Raw genomic sequence first — 22,217 nt, 5'->3', positions numbered from 1 at the left:
TAGTGATGAAGGTGTCTGAGACCGAGGGATGACCTTGGGCAGATGGGGCCGCGAGGGAGAGTGGTTGTGTTCTATAGGAAGGGAGGGAAGGGTAGAGGAGAGGAGAAGCCGGAGGGGTAGAGGAGAGGACAGAGAGAGGTGGAGTGGAGGAGTAGGCAAGAGAGGAATGGCAGAGGAGATAGTGTGAGAGAGAGAATGTGAAAAAGGCTGTGGGGAGCAGAGCACTACAGCAAAGACAAAGGCAGGAAGGAAAGGCCACGGTCACGTCACCGTCCCATCATACACATACAGGAAGGAAAGGCCACGGTCACATCACTGTCCCATCATACACATACAGGAAGGAAAGGCCACGGTCACATCACTGTCCCATCATACACATACAGGAAGGAAAGGCCACGGTCACGTCACTGTCCCATCATACACATACAGGAAGGAAAGGCCACGGTCACATCACTGTCCCATCATACACATACAGGAAGGAAAGGCCACGGTCACATCACTGTCCCATCATACACATACAGGAAGGAAAGGCCACGGTCACATCACTGTCCCATCATACACATACAGGAAGGAAAGGCCACGGTCACGTCACCGTCCCATCATACACATACAGGAAGGAAAGGCCACGGTCACATCACTGTCCCATCATACACATACAGGAAGGAAAGGCCACGGTCACATCACTGTCCCATCATACACATACAGGAAGGAAAGGCCACGGTCACATCACTGTCCCATCATACACATACAGGAAGGAAAGGCCACGGTCACGTCACCGTCCCATCATACACATACAGGAAGGAAAGGCCACGGTCACGTCACTGTCCCATCATACACATACAGGAAGGAAAGGCCACGGTCACATCACTGTCCCATCATACACATACAGGAAGGAAAGGCCACGGTCACATCACCGTCCCATCATACACATACAGGAAGGAAAGGCCACGGTCACGTCACCGTCCCATCATACACATACAGGAAGGAAAGGCCACGGTCACATCACTGTCCCATCATACACATACAGGAAGGAAAGGCCACGGTCACGTCACTGTCCCATCATACACATACAGGAAGGAAAGGCCACGGTCACATCACTGTCCCATCATACACATACAGGAAGGAAAGGCCACGGTCACGTCACCGTCCCATCATACACATACAGGAAGGAAAGGCCACGGTCACATCACTGTCCCATCATACACATACAGGAAGGAAAGGCCACGGTCACATCACTGTCCCATCATACACATACAGGAAGGAAAGGCCACGGTCACATCACTGTCCCATCATACACATACAGGAAGGAAAGGCCACGGTCACGTCACCGTCCCATCATACACATACAGGAAGGAAAGGCCACGGTCACGTCACCGTCCCATCATACACATACAGGAAGGAAAGGCCACGGTCACATCACTGTCCCATCATACACATACAGGAAGGAAAGGCCACGGTCACATCACTGTCCCATCATACACATACAGGAAGGAAAGGCCACGGTCACGTCACCGTCCCATCATACACATACAGGAAGGAAAGGCCACGGTCACATCACTGTCCCATCATACACATACAGGAAGGAAAGGCCACGGTCACGTCACCGTCCCATCATACACATACAGGAAGGAAAGGCCACGGTCACGTCACTGTCCCATCATACACATACAGGAAGGAAAGGCCACGGTCACGTCACCGTCCCATCATACACATACAGGAAGGAAAGGCCACAGTCACATCACTGACCCATCATACACATACAGGAAGGAAAGGCCACGGTCACGTCACTGTCCCATCATACACATACAGGAAGGAAAGGCCACAGTCACGTCACTGTCCCATCATACACATACAGGAAGGAAAGGCCACGGTCACGTCACCGTCCCATCATACACATACAGGAAGGAAAGGCCACGGTCACATCACTGTCCCATCATACACATACAGGAAGGAAAGGCCACGGTCACATCACCGTCCCATCATACACATACAGGAAGGAAAGGCCACGGTCACGTCACCGTCCCATCATACACATACAGGAAGGAAAGGCCACGGTCACGTCACTGTCCCATCATACACATACAGGAAGGAAAGGCCACGGTCACATCACTGTCCCATCATACACATACAGGAAGGAAAGGCCACGGTCACATCACTGTCCCATCATACACATACAGGAAGGAAAGGCCACGGTCACATCACTGTCCCATCATACACATACAGGAAGGAAAGGCCACGGTCACATCACTGTCCCATCATACACATACAGGAAGGAAAGGCCACGGTCACGTCACCGTCCCATCATACACATACAGGAAGGAAAGGCCACGGTCACGTCACCGTCCCATCATACACATACAGGAAGGAAAGGCCACGGTCACGTCACCGTCCCATCATACACATACAGGAAGGAAAGGCCACGGTCACATCACTGTCCCATCATACACATACAGGAAGGAAAGGCCACGGTCACATCACTGTCCCATCATACACATACAGGAAGGAAAGGCCACGGTCACGTCACTGTCCCATCATACACATACAGGAAGGAAAGGCCACAGTCACGTCACTGTCCCATCATACACATACAGGAAGGAAAGGCCACGGTCACGTCACCGTCCCATCATACACATACAGGAAGGAAAGGCCACGGTCACGTCACCGTCCCATCATACACATACAGGAAGGAAAGGCCACGGTCACATCACTGTCCCATCATACACATACAGGAAGGAAAGGCCACGGTCACATCACTGTCCCATCATACACATACAGGAAGGAAAGGCCACGGTCACGTCACTGTCCCATCATACACATACAGGAAGGAAAGGCCACGGTCACGTCACCGTCCCATCATACACATACAGGAAGGAAAGGCCACGGTCACATCACTGTCCCATCATACACATACAGGAAGGAAAGGCCACGGTCACATCACTGTCCCATCATACACATACAGGAAGGAAAGGCCACGGTCACATCACTGTCCCATCATACACATACAGGAAGGAAAGGCCACGGTCACGTCACCGTCCCATCATACACATACAGGAAGGAAAGGCCACGGTCACGTCACTGTCCCATCATACACATACAGGAAGGAAAGGCCACGGTCACATCACTGTCCCATCATACACATACAGGAAGGAAAGGCCACGGTCACATCACTGTCCCATCATACACATACAGGAAGGAAAGGCCACGGTCACGTCACCGTCCCATCATACACATACAGGAAGGAAAGGCCACGGTCACATCACTGTCCCATCATACACATACAGGAAGGAAAGGCCACGGTCACGTCACTGTCCCATCATACACATACAGGAAGGAAAGGCCACGGTCACGTCACTGTCCCATCATACACATACAGGAAGGAAAGGCCACGGTCACGTCACCGTCCCATCATACACATACAGGAAGGAAAGGCCACGGTCACATCACTGTCCCATCATACACATACAGGAAGGAAAGGCCACGGTCACGTCACTGTCCCATCATACACATACAGGAAGGAAAGGCCACAGTCACGTCACTGTCCCATCATACACATACAGGAAGGAAAGGCCACGGTCACGTCACCGTCCCATCATACACATACAGGAAGGAAAGGCCACGGTCACATCACTGTCCCATCATACACATACAGGAAGGAAAGGCCACGGTCACATCACTGTCCCATCATACACATACAGGAAGGAAAGGCCACGGTCACGTCACCGTCCCATCATACACATACAGGAAGGAAAGGCCACGGTCACGTCACTGTCCCATCATACACATACAGGAAGGAAAGGCCACGGTCACATCACTGTCCCATCATACACATACAGGAAGGAAAGGCCACGGTCACATCACTGTCCCATCATACACATACAGGAAGGAAAGGCCACGGTCACATCACTGTCCCATCATACACATACAGGAAGGAAAGGCCACGGTCACATCACTGTCCCATCATACACATACAGGAAGGAAAGGCCACGGTCACGTCACCGTCCCATCATACACATACAGGAAGGAAAGGCCACGGTCACGTCACCGTCCCATCATACACATACAGGAAGGAAAGGCCACGGTCACGTCACTGTCCCATCATACACATACAGGAAGGAAAGGCCACGGTCACGTCACTGTCCCATCATACACATACAGGAAGGAAAGGCCACGGTCACGTCACCGTCCCATCATACACATACAGGAAGGAAAGGCCACGGTCACATCACTGTCCCATCATACACATACAGGAAGGAAAGGCCACGGTCACATCACTGTCCCATCATACACATACAGGAAGGAAAGGCCACGGTCACGTCACCGTCCCATCATACACATACAGGAAGGAAAGGCCACAGTCACGTCACTGTCCCATCATACACATACAGGAAGGAAAGGCCACGGTCACGTCACTGTCCCATCATACACATACAGGAAGGAAAGGCCACAGTCACGTCACCGTCCCATCATACACATACAGGAAGGAAAGGCCACGGTCACATCACTGTCCCATCATACACACACACACATCCAGGAAGGAAATGCCACAGTCACATCACTTTCACATCATACACACACACATCCAGGAAGGAAAGGCCACAGTCACATCACTGTCACATCATACACACACACATCCAGGAAGGAAATGCCACAGTCACATCACTTTCACATCATACACACACACATCCAGGAAGGAAAGGCCACAGGCACATCAGGAGGCCTGAGTTTGTCCTCAGAAACAATCAACCAGTGCATAACAGGAAACCTAGATAGAACATACTATGCTACTGTGCCCAGCACTATGCTCTGATGCTATTGGATGATCATTTCTAGAATATAGGGTGCAAACCGCCATGTGTCCTTCACTGTCACCATCCAGAGAGCATGTGCCTCACCACATAATAATGAACCAAATATAGCTGTAATGTTAATGATGTGCTAACATACATTGTTATGTATGCTGTACGATTACATTTTAGTAGGCACTCTTATCCAGAGTGACTTACAGTACATTTTTATACTGGTCCCCTGTGGGAATCGAACCCACAACCCTGGCATTGCAAGCGCCATGCTCAACCAACTGAGCCACACGGGTATTACCTACATTTAAAGTATTACTGAACATATATACTGTGAGGTCTCTCTCATAAAACTGGTTCCTCTCAAGGTTTCTTCCTTCTGTGTAGGGTGGGATTTGATTTGCCGCTGTTAGCTCTGCTTACGAATAACATTTGATTGATGGTGTGTGTGTGTGTGTGTGTGTGTGTGTGTGTGTGTGTGTGTGTGCGTGTGCGTGTGCAGGTGTACTCTCTGGACAACCCGGATGCCTTCCAGAGTTTCTACAGCCCCCATAAGACCCAGCTAAAGAACCCAGTGATGGAGAGGCTGGCAGACCAGCTGGCCACCCTGTGTGCCACCCTGAAGGAGTACCCCGCTGTCAGATACCGAGGGTGAGCCACAGGGGGCGCATCTCAGATAACGGGGACATTAGGAACAGCAATATTACTGTGTCCCAAATGGCAGTCTATTCCCTATGTAAGAACTACTGGGAATGGGTTAAAAGTAGTATAGGGACTAGGTTACCATTTGGGAGGCAACCTGTCATTGACAAGGGGTCAGGGCTAATATGTTCAGTAAATAGGATAGAAACATATTGTTAAATCCCATCCTCTCTCTCGCTCTCTGACTCCCTGCTGTCTCTCTCTCTCTCAGGGAGTACAAAGACAATGCCACCCTGGCCCAGCTGTTGCAGGACAAACTGGACGCCTACAAGGCTGATGACCCCACCATGGGAGAGGTGAGGGAGGGATGGAACAAGGGAAGGATGAGGGAGAGAGTGTTTATTAGATTAGAGGTAGAAGGAAATGTTTTAGCAGTGAACATATGAGAACATAGAAGATGTTAACCTGACATGTACTGTCACCGTGTGCAACTATAATAAACAACCAGCAAGCTACAAGAGATCACACCTCACTGTCGCACTTTGCAGTTGTCTTTCAATGGAAGGGTGTTATAAATTAAATGTATTACTATTATTATTATTTATATTACTGTGTACATATTTGATGTAGGAGCTATCAGGACACAGAGTAAATCTGCACCTCTCTCCTTTACCCTTCTATCTCTCCATCCTTCTCTCTCTGCAGGGTCCCGATAAGGCTCGTTCTCAGCTGATCATCCTGGACAGGGCTTTTGACCCCGTCTCCCCTGTCCTGCATGAGCTCACCTTCCAGGCCATGGGCTACGACCTGCTGCCCATCGAAAACGACGTCTACAGGTACGTCTGGGTGCATTTGTGTGTGTGTGTGTGTATGTTTATGCGCGTGTGTTTATGTGCGTGTTCCCCTATGTGTGTGTGTGTCTCTGCATTCACATCCCTCCCTTCAGCAGTCTCCAAGGAAAGAGACAGGCTGAGGCCTAGCTAGCTGGTAAGGTTTATGTGTGACTACTGTAAATAGAAGAAAATAATCAGTTCGGGCAGGGCAGCTGTAGCGCCCACAGAATCTTTCAATACAAGGTAATCATCTGTGCTGTTTTAGCTCGCTAGAGACTTCGATCAGAGTACCTTTCCCACACACACTTACATTCAGGGCTCAGGCATCTGTGCCAGGTTCGAAGAATAGCTTTGCCATTTAGCCTGGATTCCATTTGGTCTTGTGTTGAAATACTTGGCTGTAAATTCTATGTGCTGGTGTTTCTATATAGTGTAGTGTAGAAAAGTAACACAACGTTGTTGCTGGCAGCCGATGTAATGCAATGTTGATTACAGTAAATATATGAGTGCTTTTGCCTGTTTGGACCCAATTTATCTTTGCCTCTCCCCCTGTCTCCATCTAGCTTCCTGTCTCTCTCTATCTACCTGTCTAATTATTTCCCCCTGCCTATCTGTCTGCCTGCCCATTCACGTCTGTCTGTATCAGATATGATTCCCCTGGGATGGGAGACACTTCTCAGAAGGAGGTCCTGCTGCACGAGGACGATGACCTGTGGGTGGGGCTCAGACACAAACACATCGCTGAGGTGTCCACGTAAGTCACACGCCTGTTTCTCTCTCTCTCTCTCTCTCTCCTCTCTCTCTCTCTCTCTCTCTCTCTCTCTCTCTCTCTCTCTCTCTCTCTCTCTCTCTCTCTCTCTCTCTCTCTCTCTCTCTCTCTCTCTCTCTCTCTCTCTCTTCCATATCACTGCCACTGTTTGATATGGACTCAATAAAGCCATAACAAAGTCGAGCTCTCCTACTTACTAGTTCTCTTATGCTATCTCCATCTATCTTCTCTAACTGCCATCAGGGAGGTGACACGCCAATTGAAGGACTTCTCTGCTAGCAAGAGGATGAACACTGCTGGAGAGAAGGTACGGAGGGAGGGATGCTTTCAGAAAGCCTCTCTGTCTGGTAATACTCTGTGTCAGTACGTTCCTATGGCTGAGTGGAGAGAGAACGTGACCGTGTTGTGTGTTCCAACAGACCACCATGAGGGACCTCTCTCAGATGCTGAAGAAGATGCCCCAGTACCAGAAGGAGCTGAGCAAGGTTAGTGTGTGTGTTAGTGTGTGTGTCTGTGTGTGCACATGATGTGTGTGTACTGACCCTGCCTCCCTGTGTGTCTCAGTACTCCACTCACCTGCAGCTGGCTGAGGACTGCATGAAGCACTACCAGGGCACAGTGGACAAGTTGTGTCGTGTGGAGCAGGTAAAGGACAGGAAGGGGGAGGAGGGGAGGAAGGGATGGAGGGGAGATGAGGGATGGAAGTGATGGCAGGGAAGAGGTGGGAGGGGATGGAGAGAGGAGGCATAGCAAGGGACAGAGAGGATGAGAGAAGAGAAACATTCTAGAGCACTATAGGTCAATGCGTCACTGTTTGGCTCATCATTAAGGAGATAGATTGGGGGTACGACCCTGCGATAGACTAGCGTCCTGTCCAAGGGATGTACTTGTACATCAAGCTGCCTCACGCTACAGAAACACGCAATTGGGAACGGGAAAGGGGATATCTAGCCAGTTGCACAACTGAACGCATTCAACCAAATTTGCCTTCTGCGTTTCACCCAACCCGTCTACCATTCCTACTCACAAGCTTACTTACTTACTTACTTGTACAGTATAGTGCACTACACTGCATTTTGAAAGTATTCAGACCCCTTGACTTTTTCCACATTTTTGTTACATTACAGCCTTATTCTGAAATTGATTATAGTTTTTCCCCCTCAATAATCTACACACAACACCCTATAATGATGAAGCAAAAACAGGTTTTTAGACATTTTTGCTAATGTATTAAAAATAAGAAACTGAAATATCACATTTACATAAGTATTCAGACCCTTTACTCAGTACCTTGTTGAAGCACCTTTGGCAGCGATTACAGCCTCTAGTCTTCTTGGGTATGACGAGACAAGCTTGGCACACCTGTGTTTGGGGAGTTTCTCCCATTTTTCTCTGCAGATCCTCTCAAGCTCTGTCAGGTTGGATGGGGAGCGTCGCTGCACAGCTATTTACAGGTCTCTCCAGAGATGTTCAATCGGGTTCAAGTCCGGGCTCTGGCTGGGCCACTCAAGGACATTCAGACACTTGTCCCGAAGCCACTCCTGTGTTGCCTTGGCTGTGTGCTTAGGGTCATTGTCCTGTTATAAGGTGAACCTTCGCCCCAGTCTGAGGTCCTGAGCGCTCTGGAGCAGGTTTTCATCAAGGATCTCTCTGTACTTTGCTCCATTCATCTTTTCCTCGATCCTGACTAGTCTCCCAGTCCCTGCCGCTGAAAAACATCCTCACAGCCATAAAGGCCTGATTGGTGGAGTGAGGTATTTCAGCTTTTATTTGTAATAAATTTGCAAAAATGTCTAAAAACCAGTTTTGCTTTGTCATTATAGGGTATTGTGTGTAGATTGATGAGGAAAAAATTTAACATTTTAGAATAAGGCTGTAACGTAACAAAATGTGGAAAAAGTGAAGGGGTCTGAGTACTTTCCGAATGCACTGTATATAAGGAATAGGTTGCTATTTGGGATGTATCGCTAATCTCCTGTCTGTGTGGCATGTAGGACCTGGCCATGGGTACAGACGCTGAAGGGGAGAAGATCAAGGACCCCATGAGGGCCATCGTGCCCATCCTGCTGGACGCCAATGTCACCACCCACGACAAGATCCGCATCATCCTCCTCTACATCTTCCTCAAGAACGGTGAAACTGAACGATGCTACATTTTTAACCCTAACATTTACCCTAACCCTAGCTTCACATCCACATCCCAGTTCAACCCTAACCTAAACCACAACCTTAATCCTAACCCTAGCTTCATATCCACATCCCAGTTCAACCCTAACCTAAACCACAACCTTAATCCTAACCCTAGCTTCATATCCACATCCCAGTTCAACCTTAACCTAAACCACAACCTCAACCCTAACCCTAGCTTCATATCCATATCCCACTTCAACCTTAACCTAAACCACAACCTTAATCCTAATGTTAGCTTCATGTCAACATCCCAGTGCAACCCTAACCTAAACCACAAACTTAATCCTAATGTTAGCTTCATGTCAACATCCCATTGCAACCCTAACCAAACCACAAACTTAATCCTAATGTTAGCTTCATGTCCACATCCCAATTCAACCGTAACCCTAGCCTCAACCATAGACCTAACCCTACCTTCATATCCACATCCCAATTCAACCCTTACCCTAACCTCAACCACAACCTCCCTCTACACACAGGTGTGTGTAGAGGGACCAACGATGGTTGGATATAAAGAATCTTCCAGACAAACTTCAGACGAGTCTGTTTGCCCTAAAAGGTTTGACGTAATGGGTCTAGCTTCATGTCCCCATCCTGCCTCAACCATAACTAATCCTAGCTTCATAACCACATCTTGGTTCAACCCTAACCCTAGCCTCAAACACAACCCTAACTCTAAGAGGTGATCTAGGATCAGTTTTTCCTGTTTATTCCTAAAGCCTATGTTATTCCCTATTTACATACGCAACGCAAGCTGTGCAAAATGGCAGTAGTTGCGTAGCAATATGCAAATGTGTGCAGAGACGCAATTTGTAACTCATCCAAATACGCAGTATCACCATTTTGTGTAGCTAATTGCTTTCTTGCATTGCGCACATACGTAGTGTATGAATGAGGCTTAAAGTGAACCTATAAGAGCTTAACAACCTGTGGTGTGCTGTTGGGTAGGCATCACAGAGGAGAACCTGAACAAGCTCATCCAGCATGCCCAGATCCCTCCCGAGGACAGTGAGATCATCACCAACATGGCCCACCTGGGTGTGCCCATCATCACAGACGTGAGTCAGCACTCTTACTTCCTGTTGTTGGCCACTTCGTGTCTGGCCAGCCTCCTCTTCTGTCCCTCCTGCAGCTGCAGTCAAGGACACAGATGCACCGCCACCTTTTCAACACCTGTTACAAACTCTTTCTCCTTCATGCCATACTCTCTCTTTCTCTCTCTCTCTCTCTCTTTCTCTCTCGCTCTGTCACCAGCTTTCCTGCCCATTTTCTCTCTCTCTCTCTCTCTCTCCCTGGTTCTCTTCTACGTTCCTACCATATTATTCCTTTCATATGGGTCTCAATTAAACACTTCCATTCAGACTGATATTTGCAGTAATTTAACTCTCCCCTTTGTTATTTTTCACTCCATGTTCCTCCTCCCTCTAGTCTACCCTCCGCAGGGGGAAGAAGCTGGACAGGAAGGAACGTGTGAGTGAGCAGACCTATCAGCTGTCACGCTGGACACCACTGGTCAAGGACATCATGGAGGTCAGTTACTGGAAATACACAGAGTGTCTGTCTGTCTGTCTGTCTGTCTGTCTGTCTGTCTGTGTGTGTGTGTGTTTCAGGCCATCCCATTTGTCTTCACTGTGTATTATATTTGCTGACCATGCTATTGTTCTGCCTTTCTCCTCGTCATCCCTGCAGGATGTGATTGAAGATAAGCTGGACACCAAGCACTACCCTTACATATCTACCCGCTCCTCTGCCTCCTTCAGCAGCACTGCAGTCAGGTACACACACACACACACACACACACACACACACACACACACACACACACACACACACACACACACACACACACACACACACACACACACACACACAGGAATGTATTGCAGTGTATTAGCGCTATTGAGATGACAAAGCAAGGAGGGTCACAGATCAATAGTTATTTGGGCTCTGAGGGAGAGGGGAGATGAATACTCTGATTGGCTGTAAAAGAGAGAAAGGGCAGAACTAAGCAGTGACAAACAGGAGAAAAGACAACCAGAGGGCTGTGTATTCAATCAAACATACAGTATTGCAACAGAGGGCTCTGGTCAAAAGTAGTGGACAATATAGGGAATAGGGTGCCATTTGGGACAAGGCCAAGGCATCTAACCCTCATACTACTACCACAGTGGTAGGTGTGCGTGCACTGGGGAATGAAGAGAGAGTGTTGACACATTGACCCCTGCATATCCCTCCCCCACTAGACCTTCATTGTGTGTGTATTGATTTGACATGGGATCTGTGCTGCTGAGAATGGGAGCCACTTCCACCACCAACCACCATTCATTCCCCAGCCCCAATGTGATTGAGTCATTGGGCAAGAAGCTCTGAGAATCCACAGGCAGGCTCAGTTACATGAGCACATTTCACTAGACGCCTTGCACAGCCATGACGCAGCCTAACACACATTCACACACACTGGTTACATTCCAGACCGACTACATTGTAGACATTACATTGATCAGCCCATGGTTGCATGCCACATCATTGACTGCGCAGTGGGGCATCTGATTGCTGTATCATATGATGTGGTTTGCTGATATGTTGTATAGCTAGTTGTCTCCACGTAGAGGAAGACCCTTTCTGCCCATTACCTCTCTTCCTAGTTAGGCACATTCTTTCTTCAGTACAGCAGTGGTGAAATAGTGAAGAAGAGTAACACTGATATGCCACCCTTTTTGATTGTGCTTCTCCCTCCCTGGCAGTGCCCGGTATGGCCAATGGCACAAGAATAAGACCCCAGGCGAGTACCGCACCGGGCCGCGCGTCATGGTCTTCATCATCGGAGGCGCGTCATTCAGCGAGATGCGCTCTGCCTACGAGGTCACGCAGGCCAACGGGAAGTGGGAGGCCATCATTGGTGAGTCTGACACCGGGGGGCGCCACTGAGCGCAGGCCGAGGTTGTAGGGAGGGACTCCCCCATAGGGAGTGTGACAGAACAGTCCTAAGAGAAAATACACTTACATAGACTGATCTTACTGGTACATTAACGAACAGTTGCCTTTCATTTATGCAAGAATGCAGACTCATTTTGAATAGACATTTAACTCCTCCCTCTGGGCACTTGTTGTCGGTCTGAACAGTCTGAATAGGTAATATGTCCACCATGCCCTCTGATAGGCTAGGTGGAATGGCTTATACCTACCCAATTATTTTCAGGGTCTACACAAAGTGCCTAGGGATGGGGGACTAGAATGTAGATTGGGAAATGGGTGTACTTCTCTAACTGACTGACTCTCGTACACTGGCTAATTCTGTTATTGGTCTAAATTAGGACTGTTGTGGTGACCGTAGTACCCCCACATCGGCGGTCACGAGTCATGAAGGCAGTCAAATTCCACGTGACTGTTTAGTCACGGTAATTAGGCTTCTCCATGCTCTGATGCTGCTGCTGGTCATTAGTAGCCTGCCAAACGTACTAACTACCTGGTACTCAGCACTCTATTGTCTAATCACTCTGGTATCAATGCAAATGTAATCGAAAATCTAATCAAACGCGTCATGAGAGCCCATGAGCTCATGTTGCGCAACATTTCTATAGGCTATGCAGTTGCATGATAAAACAGAGAGATGGCCTCTACTAAAAAGAGGAGGATCCCATCAGCTTTCTATAGGTTAGGCCTACTATATTTATTTCTCAACTTTCCTAATGTTGCTTATATTTACAACAGGAGTATAGCCTGCCTGGCTGGCATGAAAATGAACCACGGGAAAAGTGTCCTCCATTCGCTATTTAAGTGCATAGATGACATGTATTTTTTCCCGCTGCCTTTGTTTCGATACATATTTCACACATATACAAAATAATAAAGACAAGATTAAATCAAGAATAGTCTGATGGGTGACAATATTAGCCTATCACTTGTGAATTATATATAAGCACTTGTGAATGATGCCCAGCACTTTTTCGAATCACAGTCACACACCTCATGTAGCCTAGCCCATAGGCCTATATGTTTTGATCACAAATAAAGTGGCCAAATAACTTCTTAAAATTAAGCACATTAATCCTCTTTACAAGGGGTAAAACTTCACCTTTATAATAAAAGCATTACATGCATAATTGCTTCTGCGGTCACTTTTGATAATGGTGTTTTCCACTAATGGAACATTTGCACTTTTAGCCTACTAATGTGCGCATTGCTGCGCTTATAATGTGAAGAAATAGACTAATAGTAAAAACGTTTTTTTTTATGCTAGTGGTTGTATTAATTTGGGATCTATTGCATCCCACAACTGTCCCAGACAGTTTAGAATATGTATTTCTCGCACAGAATACAGTAGGTCAACTTTTGTACTATGGGGGATAGTAGATTGACATAGGCTAGTGCTTTTGCTGTTCGTTAGGCCTATTCATCTTGTTGGTTGACGAAAAGTAAATGTGGACAGTTCTTCCAATATCTTCAATATGCACCTCGGAATTGGATAAGGGCCTGCGCAATTGTGTCCCGGATGTGTCTGTCTTCACTTGTAGCCTGTGAGAAAGACCCGATCACGTGATGGAGAGCCATGTGAGTGAGAGGTGATTCGGAGTGTGCAGCACTCACGGAGAAGGGCATAACGGCCACTGGCCGCAAAAGGCATGGATTTTTTTAGGGTGCATTACAGCCACACAAAGGGGATGCCGCCGTGAAATTCTAGGTATTATCAAGTGCTTGTCAAATTGTGAATGAGAGACTGATGAAGTGTGTACAGCCTGCTCAAAAAATAAAGCAGAGCTCATTGCGTTTCAAGTTACTTTTTTCAAATCATCATTAGAGTCGCATCACGCATCCTTACAATGTATTACAAATGTAAACATATAGCCCAACGTTTGTAGAACATCTAAAGTTACATCAATAACTGTAAATTAAGCATATAGAATGCCTATTTCTTTGTTAACCGCTCAACACAGAATAGCTGCATATGTGCGCACTCCCTCAAATAATTTGGAGAAAAGATCCTTTCTATTTTATTCAGCTTTGTTCAATTGTATTCTTCATACTATAAAATAATGCCACGGAATTCTAAGCAAATCTTGTCTGCTAAGTGAACTAGCATAGCCGACAGCCATATGGCATATCCAGATCAGGGCCTTACATAAGGACAACTCAGAGTATGATATTCTGTTCTTCTGAAATAAACTACATTTTCTTCATATCATTCTTCTTTAGACCTGTCTATAATAAATAATGGATTTATTGTGAAGGTTTAGGCTATATTACATGGATTTATTAGACTTTTTAAAACGCAGATGTTTCAAAGGTCTGCATCAGTGGCTTGTAGGCTAGATGTGGAAGCAGGAGATGCTAAATGTGTTTGTTAATTAACGGTCAGTTACCACGAGACCGACAGTTATTTGCTTGACCATCAATGGCTGATGAAATTTCGTGACCGCCACAGCCCTAGTCTCCATTCATTGTGGTCAGCAGGACACAAATGCCAACGTGTCTGCCATCATCAGTGCCAATGCAACTGTATTCTGTTCCCACTATGTTAACCACAGGTGAATAAAGAAGGACGAAGGAGAGAATTATTCCGGATAATCTTTCTCTCATTTGAGCGTCGACTGCACTCAACCGTACTTCATTAAAACTCTGGCTTATCCACACGACAACATATTTGACCTTAATTAGCTTCCTTACTCACATATACAGTGGCTTGCGAAAGTATTCACCCCCCTTGGCATTTTTCCTATTTTATTGCCTTACAACCTGGAATTAAAATATATTTTTTGGGGGGGTTGTATTATTTGATTTACACAACATGCCTACCACTTTGAAGATGCAAAATATTTTTATTGTGAAACAAACAAGAAATAAGACCAAAAAAAATAAAACTTGAGTGTGCGGAACTATTCACCCCCCCAAAGTCAATACTTTGTAGAGCCACCTTTTGCAGCAATTACAGCTGCAAGTCTCTTGGGGTTTGTCTCTATAAGCTTGGCACATCTAGCCACTGGGATTTTTTCCCATTCCTGGGTTCCACTGGTGTACAGCAATCTTTAAGTCATAATACAGATTCTCAATTGGATTGAGGTCTGGGCTTTGACTAGGCCAATCCAAGACATTTAAATGTTTCCCCTTAAACCACTCAAGTGTTGCTTTAGCAGTATACTTAGGGTCATTGTCCTATTGGAAGGTGAACCTCCGTCCCAGTCTCAAATCTCTGGAAGACAAACAGATTTCCCTCAAGAGTTTCTCTGTATTTAGCACCATCCATCATTCCTTCAATTCTGACCAGTTTCCCAGTCCCTGCCGATGAAAAACATCCCCACAGCATGATTCTGCCACCACCATGCTTCACTGGTGTTCTTGGGGTGATGAGAGGTGTTGGGTTTGCGTCAGACATAGCGATTTCCTTGATGGCCAAAAAGCTACATTTTAGTCTCATCTGACCAGAGTACTATCTTCCATATGTTTGGGGAGTCTCCTACATGCCTAATGGCGAACACCAAATGTGTTTTCTTATTTTTTTTCTTTAAGCAATGGCTCTTTCTGGCCACTCTTCCGTAAAGCCCAGCTCTGTGGAGTATACAGCTTAAAATGGTCCTATGGACAGATACTCCAATCTCTGCTGTGGAGCTTTGCAGCTCCTTCAGGGTTATCTTTGGTCTCTTTGTTGCCTCTCTGATTAATGCCCTCCTTGCCTGGTCTGTGAGTTTTGGTGGGCGGCCCTCTCTTGGGTGTTTTGTTGTGGTGCCATATTCTTTCCATTTTTTAATAATGGATTTAATGGTGCTCCGTGGGATGTTCAAAGTTTCTGATATTTTTTTATAACCCAACCCTGATCTGTACTTCTGCACAACTTTGTCCCTGACCTGTTTGGAGAGCTCCTTGGTCTTCATGGTGCCGCTTGCTTGGTGGTGCCCCTAGCTTAGTGGTGTTGCAGACTCTGGGGTCTTTCAGAACAGGTGTATATATATACTGAGATCATGTGACAGATCATGTGACACTTAAAGTCCACCTGTGTACAATCTAACGAATTATGTGACTTCTGAAGGTAATTGGTTGCACCAAATCTTATTTAGGAGCTTCATAGCAAAGGGGATGAATACATATGCACGTACCACTTTACCACTTTTCAGAATTTTTTGATACAAGTTATTTTTTTCACTTCACCAGTTTGGACTATTTTGTGTGTACCCATTACATGAAATCCAAATAAACATACATTTAAATTACAGGTTGTAATGCAACAAAATAGGAAAAACGCCAAGGGGGATGAATACTTTTGCAAGGCACTGTACCCACACCACGAATCCCAGTCAGTAAAGATTCTTGAAGAGTAAGCTTATGTCATGACCCTAGTTTGCCTGTTGAGGCAATCAACACTCATTCTGTTAGTGCTGGACTTACTTAAGGATCTGGCTGGAGGAAAACGTTATGTTTCTGACGAACACTTCTCTAAGATACCCCCTGTGACGTGTTTTCCCTGTTTATTGAATGTTTTGTCTCTAGTCAGCCAGTCCTTGTCCTAAGGCAGTGTGTCTTGTCTGTTGTTTTTTTGCTGTGCTATGCTTTTGCTTTTGGATTCAGTCTTGTTTTGTCTAAAACACTGTTGTCTTTGAATTGCAGCTACGCCCTGTCTTTTTCTGTGCGTCTGGGTTTCGTGTCCGTGTGTTTGCGTGTGGGCGCGTGTGTGAGTACTCACAGTATGTGGGTAGTGCTGTGCGGTGGCGTGTTTAACCCCTTCTTGTCGAGATGGCAGAGAAAGTGGCGTGGGGGGCGTGGCATGTGATGAGAATTGAGCGTGAAGCACCCTCTGTTCCTTCACAGGTTCCACCCACACCATCACCCCCATCAAATTCTTAACGGACCTGCAGCACCCTGACTTCCGAGAGTCCACTAGGGTGTCCTTTGAGGAGCCAGACGCAGGCTCAGACGAGTGAGACAGAAAGAGAGAGGGAGGGAGGGAGAGAGAAATCACACTCTGACAAAGTAAAGGCAGCCGCGCAAAGAAGCCCTTTCTGAATGCCCACAGCACAAGGGCTTTCTTTCCCTCCGTACTCCTCTTACTACATTCACTACTGCTTGAACTCCACCCCACCCTCAGGGATGGCCGTCTGGCCCCTGGCTCACTGCATGGCCCAGTCACCCCAGGCTCCACCTCCTGCAGGCCAACACCCAATCACAGCGTAAGACAGTGTGATTGGTGACCCCCACAGCCAATAGTGATTGGCCTTGTCATGCTGACAGATAGAATGCGCATGTGTTGCAGTATCTATCTGCTGGGCCTTCAGGGTGTGAAGCCTATGTGGGCTGGCCATGCTACAGGCATCCTGACCCCATCCCTGCTGCCCTCCCCCTCCTCCACCCCCACATCATCTCAACTGGGTGGATTAAATCGCCCCTGCTTCCCAGAATTTATCATTTGTTGGCGCAGATTTAATCTACCCTCGAGAATCATCTTTATTCCTTGATTATTACTGTCTAATTATTTTTGGAAAATAACACCTCCAAGACAATCACCTTGATTTAATGGTTTCTTTCAGGATAGGTCCTTGAGTTGATGTTGGCTTTCAAGGAAGGATTGTCATTTTTTTTCGTAGATGTATTTTTTGCTCCCAATCTTTCAACTTCCTCCACCTCTCCTCCAACTCACGCACTCTCGGTCCACCAGACATCACATGCATGCTTACATGGCCCAGGAGTCATCTGCAGAGAACACTAATGTTGGTCTCCACACCATTCGGTCAAAGAATAAACTTCAGCTCCCTACTGCTATTTGTGCTCGCTCGGACACAGTGCTTCTCTGCAGACACTGACACTGGGAATGTAGCGATGTTCACTCGATATGCTTTAGCACCTAGAAAAGATGCGACACTTCATAAAAAGCCTTCACGATTTCCCCCTCACTGTGTTCGCCATATAGCTCCATATTTTCCCTTTTGCGACACCATATGTGGCCCATACAGCATGGTCGACCAATAGTAGACCAATATGGGTTTTGGTACACAGAGACAGGATTCTAAAAGCACATAGTCTAGTTAAGGTATATTTTTCAAACACCAATATTAGCAATTACCGCATCACTGCCTATTTTGGGGATTTTGTCTAATTGCAAGTAAAGTGGTGATATTCTGCACAATTTGTTCAATTGCCACCTGAGTGAGTTTCCCAGAACACAGCATTAAAGGGCATCCATCTCATTCTTGCTTATCTGCTAAAACCATATATTTTTCTAACAACTTTTGGTTTTATGGTTTTGGTATTTTTTTTGTAAGTATCAATCACCACATGCAGGATGGAGGCTTTACCATATACTGCCGTATTCAACCCGTCCTGAACGAAATGTCCATTGTTAATTTACTCAGACTGTTTGTTTCTGTTATTTGGTGTTTGGATATGATCCTACCCATGTAGTGGGTGTTGGGGAGCAACGTGGCTCACTGTGTTTCTGGCCAGAGCCCTGCAAAGCTGTGTGTTTCAGACGCTGAGAGACAGGAGAGAACCAGGCGCCAGTCCAAAGTTGATCTGTGACTAGTGTTCACCTACACCCCACTCCACCCTCCCTTACACCCAGGATGCCTGCATCACCATGGTGACCCAACTTAAGATGGACTCGCCTCTTCCTCTCCTGTCTCTGCCTGTACCTATTGATGATGGGATAAACCAGCCCTCCTGATTGGCTGTCAATATCACATCTAGAAAGGCCTAACTGGCATGAGCAATCAGATTTACTGAGCTTTAAATGAATTGTACCTAGCACAGATAAACCAAGCGTCTTCCTTGGTGAGCCAAAATAACAGAAACGTTCAGCTTTGCTTCAGAAACAAACAGATGAAGAATGACAATAATACTAATCCAACTGCTTAGTAGGTGTGGGGAGTAAATCAAAACTTTGGTCCAGCGGTTCGCTTCATGATTGAAAGCCTTGGTTTGTCGAAGATGGAGGGTAAGCCATCAACACATTCAACGACTTGGTGACAAACTATATGGAGAAAGGTTTGGTTTACTCCAATCTTATACCTCCTGAGTTATACTGTGTCCAAAATGTGTCTTCAGCTATGAAAAAGTCACTCATTCATATTTTGGTGCTGCTGTTATGTTTAGCTTTTCATTTCACGTTTTTATTTACAAGCACAGGCACAATTACTTCCCTGATGTCATCCAATCAGAGAATGGCTGGACAGAAATCTGCTTTTGTCTTTACCTGATTTTTCATATTGCTATTAGACTGATGTTTGCATGCACTGCGATAAAAGCTTCTTAGATCACATGCACACGCTTACACCTGATTTGCTGCTCCCTCCTATAGCTGTGGTCACAGGGTTTCCACCACCAGTGCTTCGCAGCTCACAGAAGCCAGTTCTGTGATGTCAGTACATCACTGTCCAATCACAAGCGATCCAATTGCATGTGACGTACAATTTTGTGAATTGTTGGCGGGCACTAGATCACAAGTCACCAATCTTCTTAGATTTTTTAAAATGTGTAAATAGCCCACACATCGTATTATAACCAATAATGATAACCAATACATTCTTTAAATGCTGGCTATTGACTAGGATTTCAAGTTTTTGGGTTGTATTTATGTTTATCCTATTTCCAACATTTTTTATTCTCAAGAATACAGTGCTTTCATCCAAGCATTCATAGCAAGAGCTGAAAACACATTTTCCTAGCGAGCGAACGTTTGGGCAACTCTAATAGCATGCTCTGTCTGTGTGTGTCCTCTGCTGCCTATCTGTCCACCTCTCTAGGATCGACCCACGTCTTCACCCCCACCGCCCTCCTGGAACAGCTCAAGACCATGAACAAACCAGACGAGGAACCGGCGAGCTAAAAACCGCCCAGCCCCATCCAGTCTTCTCACCTTAACCTCCCCCCGGTCACCTTCCCCAGATCCTACGTTCATTCTGTATGTATCAGATCCTACGTTCATTCTGTATGTATCAGATCCTACGTTCATTCTGTATGTATGTTGCTCGAGGAAAAAAAAATAACCACAAGCAAAAACAATGACAGCGTTAATTAACAAAATAAATGTTTAAACAGATCTAAATCATGTTGCAAGTATTCTCATATTTTACAATGGATGCAAATAACGGAAAGTATTTCAAAAAAGGTTTAAATATCAAGGCCATTTGAAACTGAAAGTACCAAATGTAATAACGTATGCTATGAAACCTGCTAGAAAGTGTAAAAGGTAGAGGTTTTCTCTGTTTGTTCCCTCAGTTTATCTTCTTGGTGTGATTTGTATTGGTAGTGGGTGGAGGAGGGATGTCTTACTGGAGTTGGTTGGCACTAGGAAAGTCAATGCAGTAGAATCACATCACTCAACATGCAACATAACTCATCCCTGTCCTATCAGGGGGGAGAATTCTAGCTGGTCAAGATGTTTGTATCAGTAGCATGCCTGAACATTGTCCGTACTGTTACTGCATATCCTTTAGTGTGGCAATACCGTAACCAAGCAACTCGAGAAATCATTCAATCACAGTGCTGTCTTGTGAGTAAGACAGTGACAAACAGCTAGACTGACCCAGGGTCTGAGGATAGAGAGAAACGGGGCTGTGTAAATAGCTACAGAATGCTAGAAGCATCCCTCCTCCAGCCATAAGACTGTATTTACTCGCCACATCCTTTTCCTTTTTCTCTGGAGAGATTTCACGTTTTAGTGTCAAAAAGGCCATTGCTTGCAGATGTTTACAGAATAATCAAAGGGCCGCTTGTATTTCAGTATTGTATCCTGTCACATTATACACTGAGTGCACAAAACATTAGGAACGACTTCCTAATTTTGAGTTGCACCCCTTTTGCCCTCAGAACAGCTTCAATTCATCAGGGTATGGACTCTACAAGGTATCGAAAGCGTTCCACAGGGATGCAGGCCCATGTTGACTCCAATGGTTCCCACAGTTGTGTCAAGTTGGCTGGATGCCCTTTTGGGTGGTGGACCATTCTTGATACACACAGGAAACAGTTGAGCTGAAAAAAACACCTGCAGCGTTGCAGTTCTTGACACTCAAACCGGTGTACCTGGCACCTACTACCATACCACATTCAAAAGCACTTAAAACTTTTGTCTTGCCCATTCACCCTCTGAATGGCACACATACACAATCCATGTCTCAAGGCTTAAAAATCCTTCTTTAACTGTCTCCTCCCCTGCATATACACTGATTGAAGTGGATTTAACAGGTGACATCAATAAGGGATCATAGCTTTCACCTGGATTCACCTGGTCATGGAAAAGAGCAGGTGTTCCTACTGTTTTGTACACTCAGTGTAAGTCATCATTGGTTAGTATCAAAATGTTTAACCGGGCCATGCACTGAGTAGTGTGTTGTGTATATGCCATACGTTGATGTTTTTAGTGTCTCACTGTTGACTGGTGATGTTTCTGACAGTGAAGTAGTAAAAGATTTCCTTTAAAAAAAAATGCGAATGTGAAGCCACGTGTGTCTGTGATGTTTTATCTGTAGCTGTAGTGGTGAACTGGGAAAATAACTAATATCTATATTTTGTTTGTCTGTCCGTTAGTTTTTCTCTGCTGGTGCAATGTTAACTCTTCCAACGGCGAATGGCTTTGCAAAGAAAATGTAACAAATATTTCAACGTTTTATATCTATTTTTAATTTTTTATTTCTTTCCTGGCCAAACAGGTTGTATATTGCACTATGCGTTTTCTGTGATGCAAACGCTTAATTTAATTTGAATTGTTTCCTATTATCAGTTGCTGTTTATAGCGTCTCTGTCTATTCAATTCATGTATATCAAAGTTATTTATCAGAGAGAAAAAAAATCGGAATAAAAAAAATGTAAGTCTGTCCTAAACCTGTTTAACTCATTGGGATTCTATGTCTGCGAGTGTTGAAGCACAAAGAAAAATATACTTCATGTGTACCAATGTACCAAGGCTGTCTAATAAATTGGCTTCCATTACAAGGAGAAAGACTCAGCACGTTCTTACCGTAGCTACATTGTAAGGTACTCTGTTGCAATTCTGCCGTTCTTCACCGT

At 45.8% G+C, this 22,217-nt stretch overlaps 1 protein-coding gene across 3 annotated transcripts in view; it reads left to right on the top strand.

Annotated features, from left to right (window-relative positions):
• The window catches only part of stxbp1a (syntaxin binding protein 1a), a 50,397-nt gene extending 28,248 nt beyond the window's left edge, over positions 1-22,149 (top strand). For 2 of the 3 annotated variants that reach the window (XM_014128368.3, XM_014128370.3), the window contains exons 7-20: positions 5,299-5,447; positions 5,710-5,794; positions 6,144-6,274; positions 6,918-7,025; positions 7,284-7,347; positions 7,460-7,525; positions 7,605-7,685; positions 9,035-9,173; positions 10,179-10,288; positions 10,659-10,760; positions 10,920-11,005; positions 11,975-12,129; positions 17,028-17,189; positions 19,955-22,149. In XM_014128368.3, coding sequence (XP_013983843.1) covers positions 5,299-5,447; positions 5,710-5,794; positions 6,144-6,274; positions 6,918-7,025; positions 7,284-7,347; positions 7,460-7,525; positions 7,605-7,685; positions 9,035-9,173; positions 10,179-10,288; positions 10,659-10,760; positions 10,920-11,005; positions 11,975-12,129; positions 17,028-17,140 — 1,389 coding nt within the window. In that variant the 3' untranslated portion in view covers positions 17,141-17,189; positions 19,955-22,149. The remainder of the gene's footprint in view (positions 1-5,298; positions 5,448-5,709; positions 5,795-6,143; positions 6,275-6,917; positions 7,026-7,283; positions 7,348-7,459; positions 7,526-7,604; positions 7,686-9,034; positions 9,174-10,178; positions 10,289-10,658; positions 10,761-10,919; positions 11,006-11,974; positions 12,130-17,027; positions 17,190-19,954) is intronic. The other variant, XM_014128369.3, reaches the window with a different exon arrangement.
• The last annotated feature ends 68 nt before the right edge of the window (positions 22,150-22,217 follow it).

Source organism: Salmo salar, chromosome 11, assembly GCF_965601325.2.
Source record: "Salmo salar chromosome 11, fSalSal1, whole genome shotgun sequence".
Classification (NCBI taxonomy): Eukaryota; Metazoa; Chordata; class Actinopteri; order Salmoniformes; family Salmonidae; genus Salmo; species Salmo salar.
This window is presented reverse-complemented; position numbering and strand designations above follow the sequence as displayed.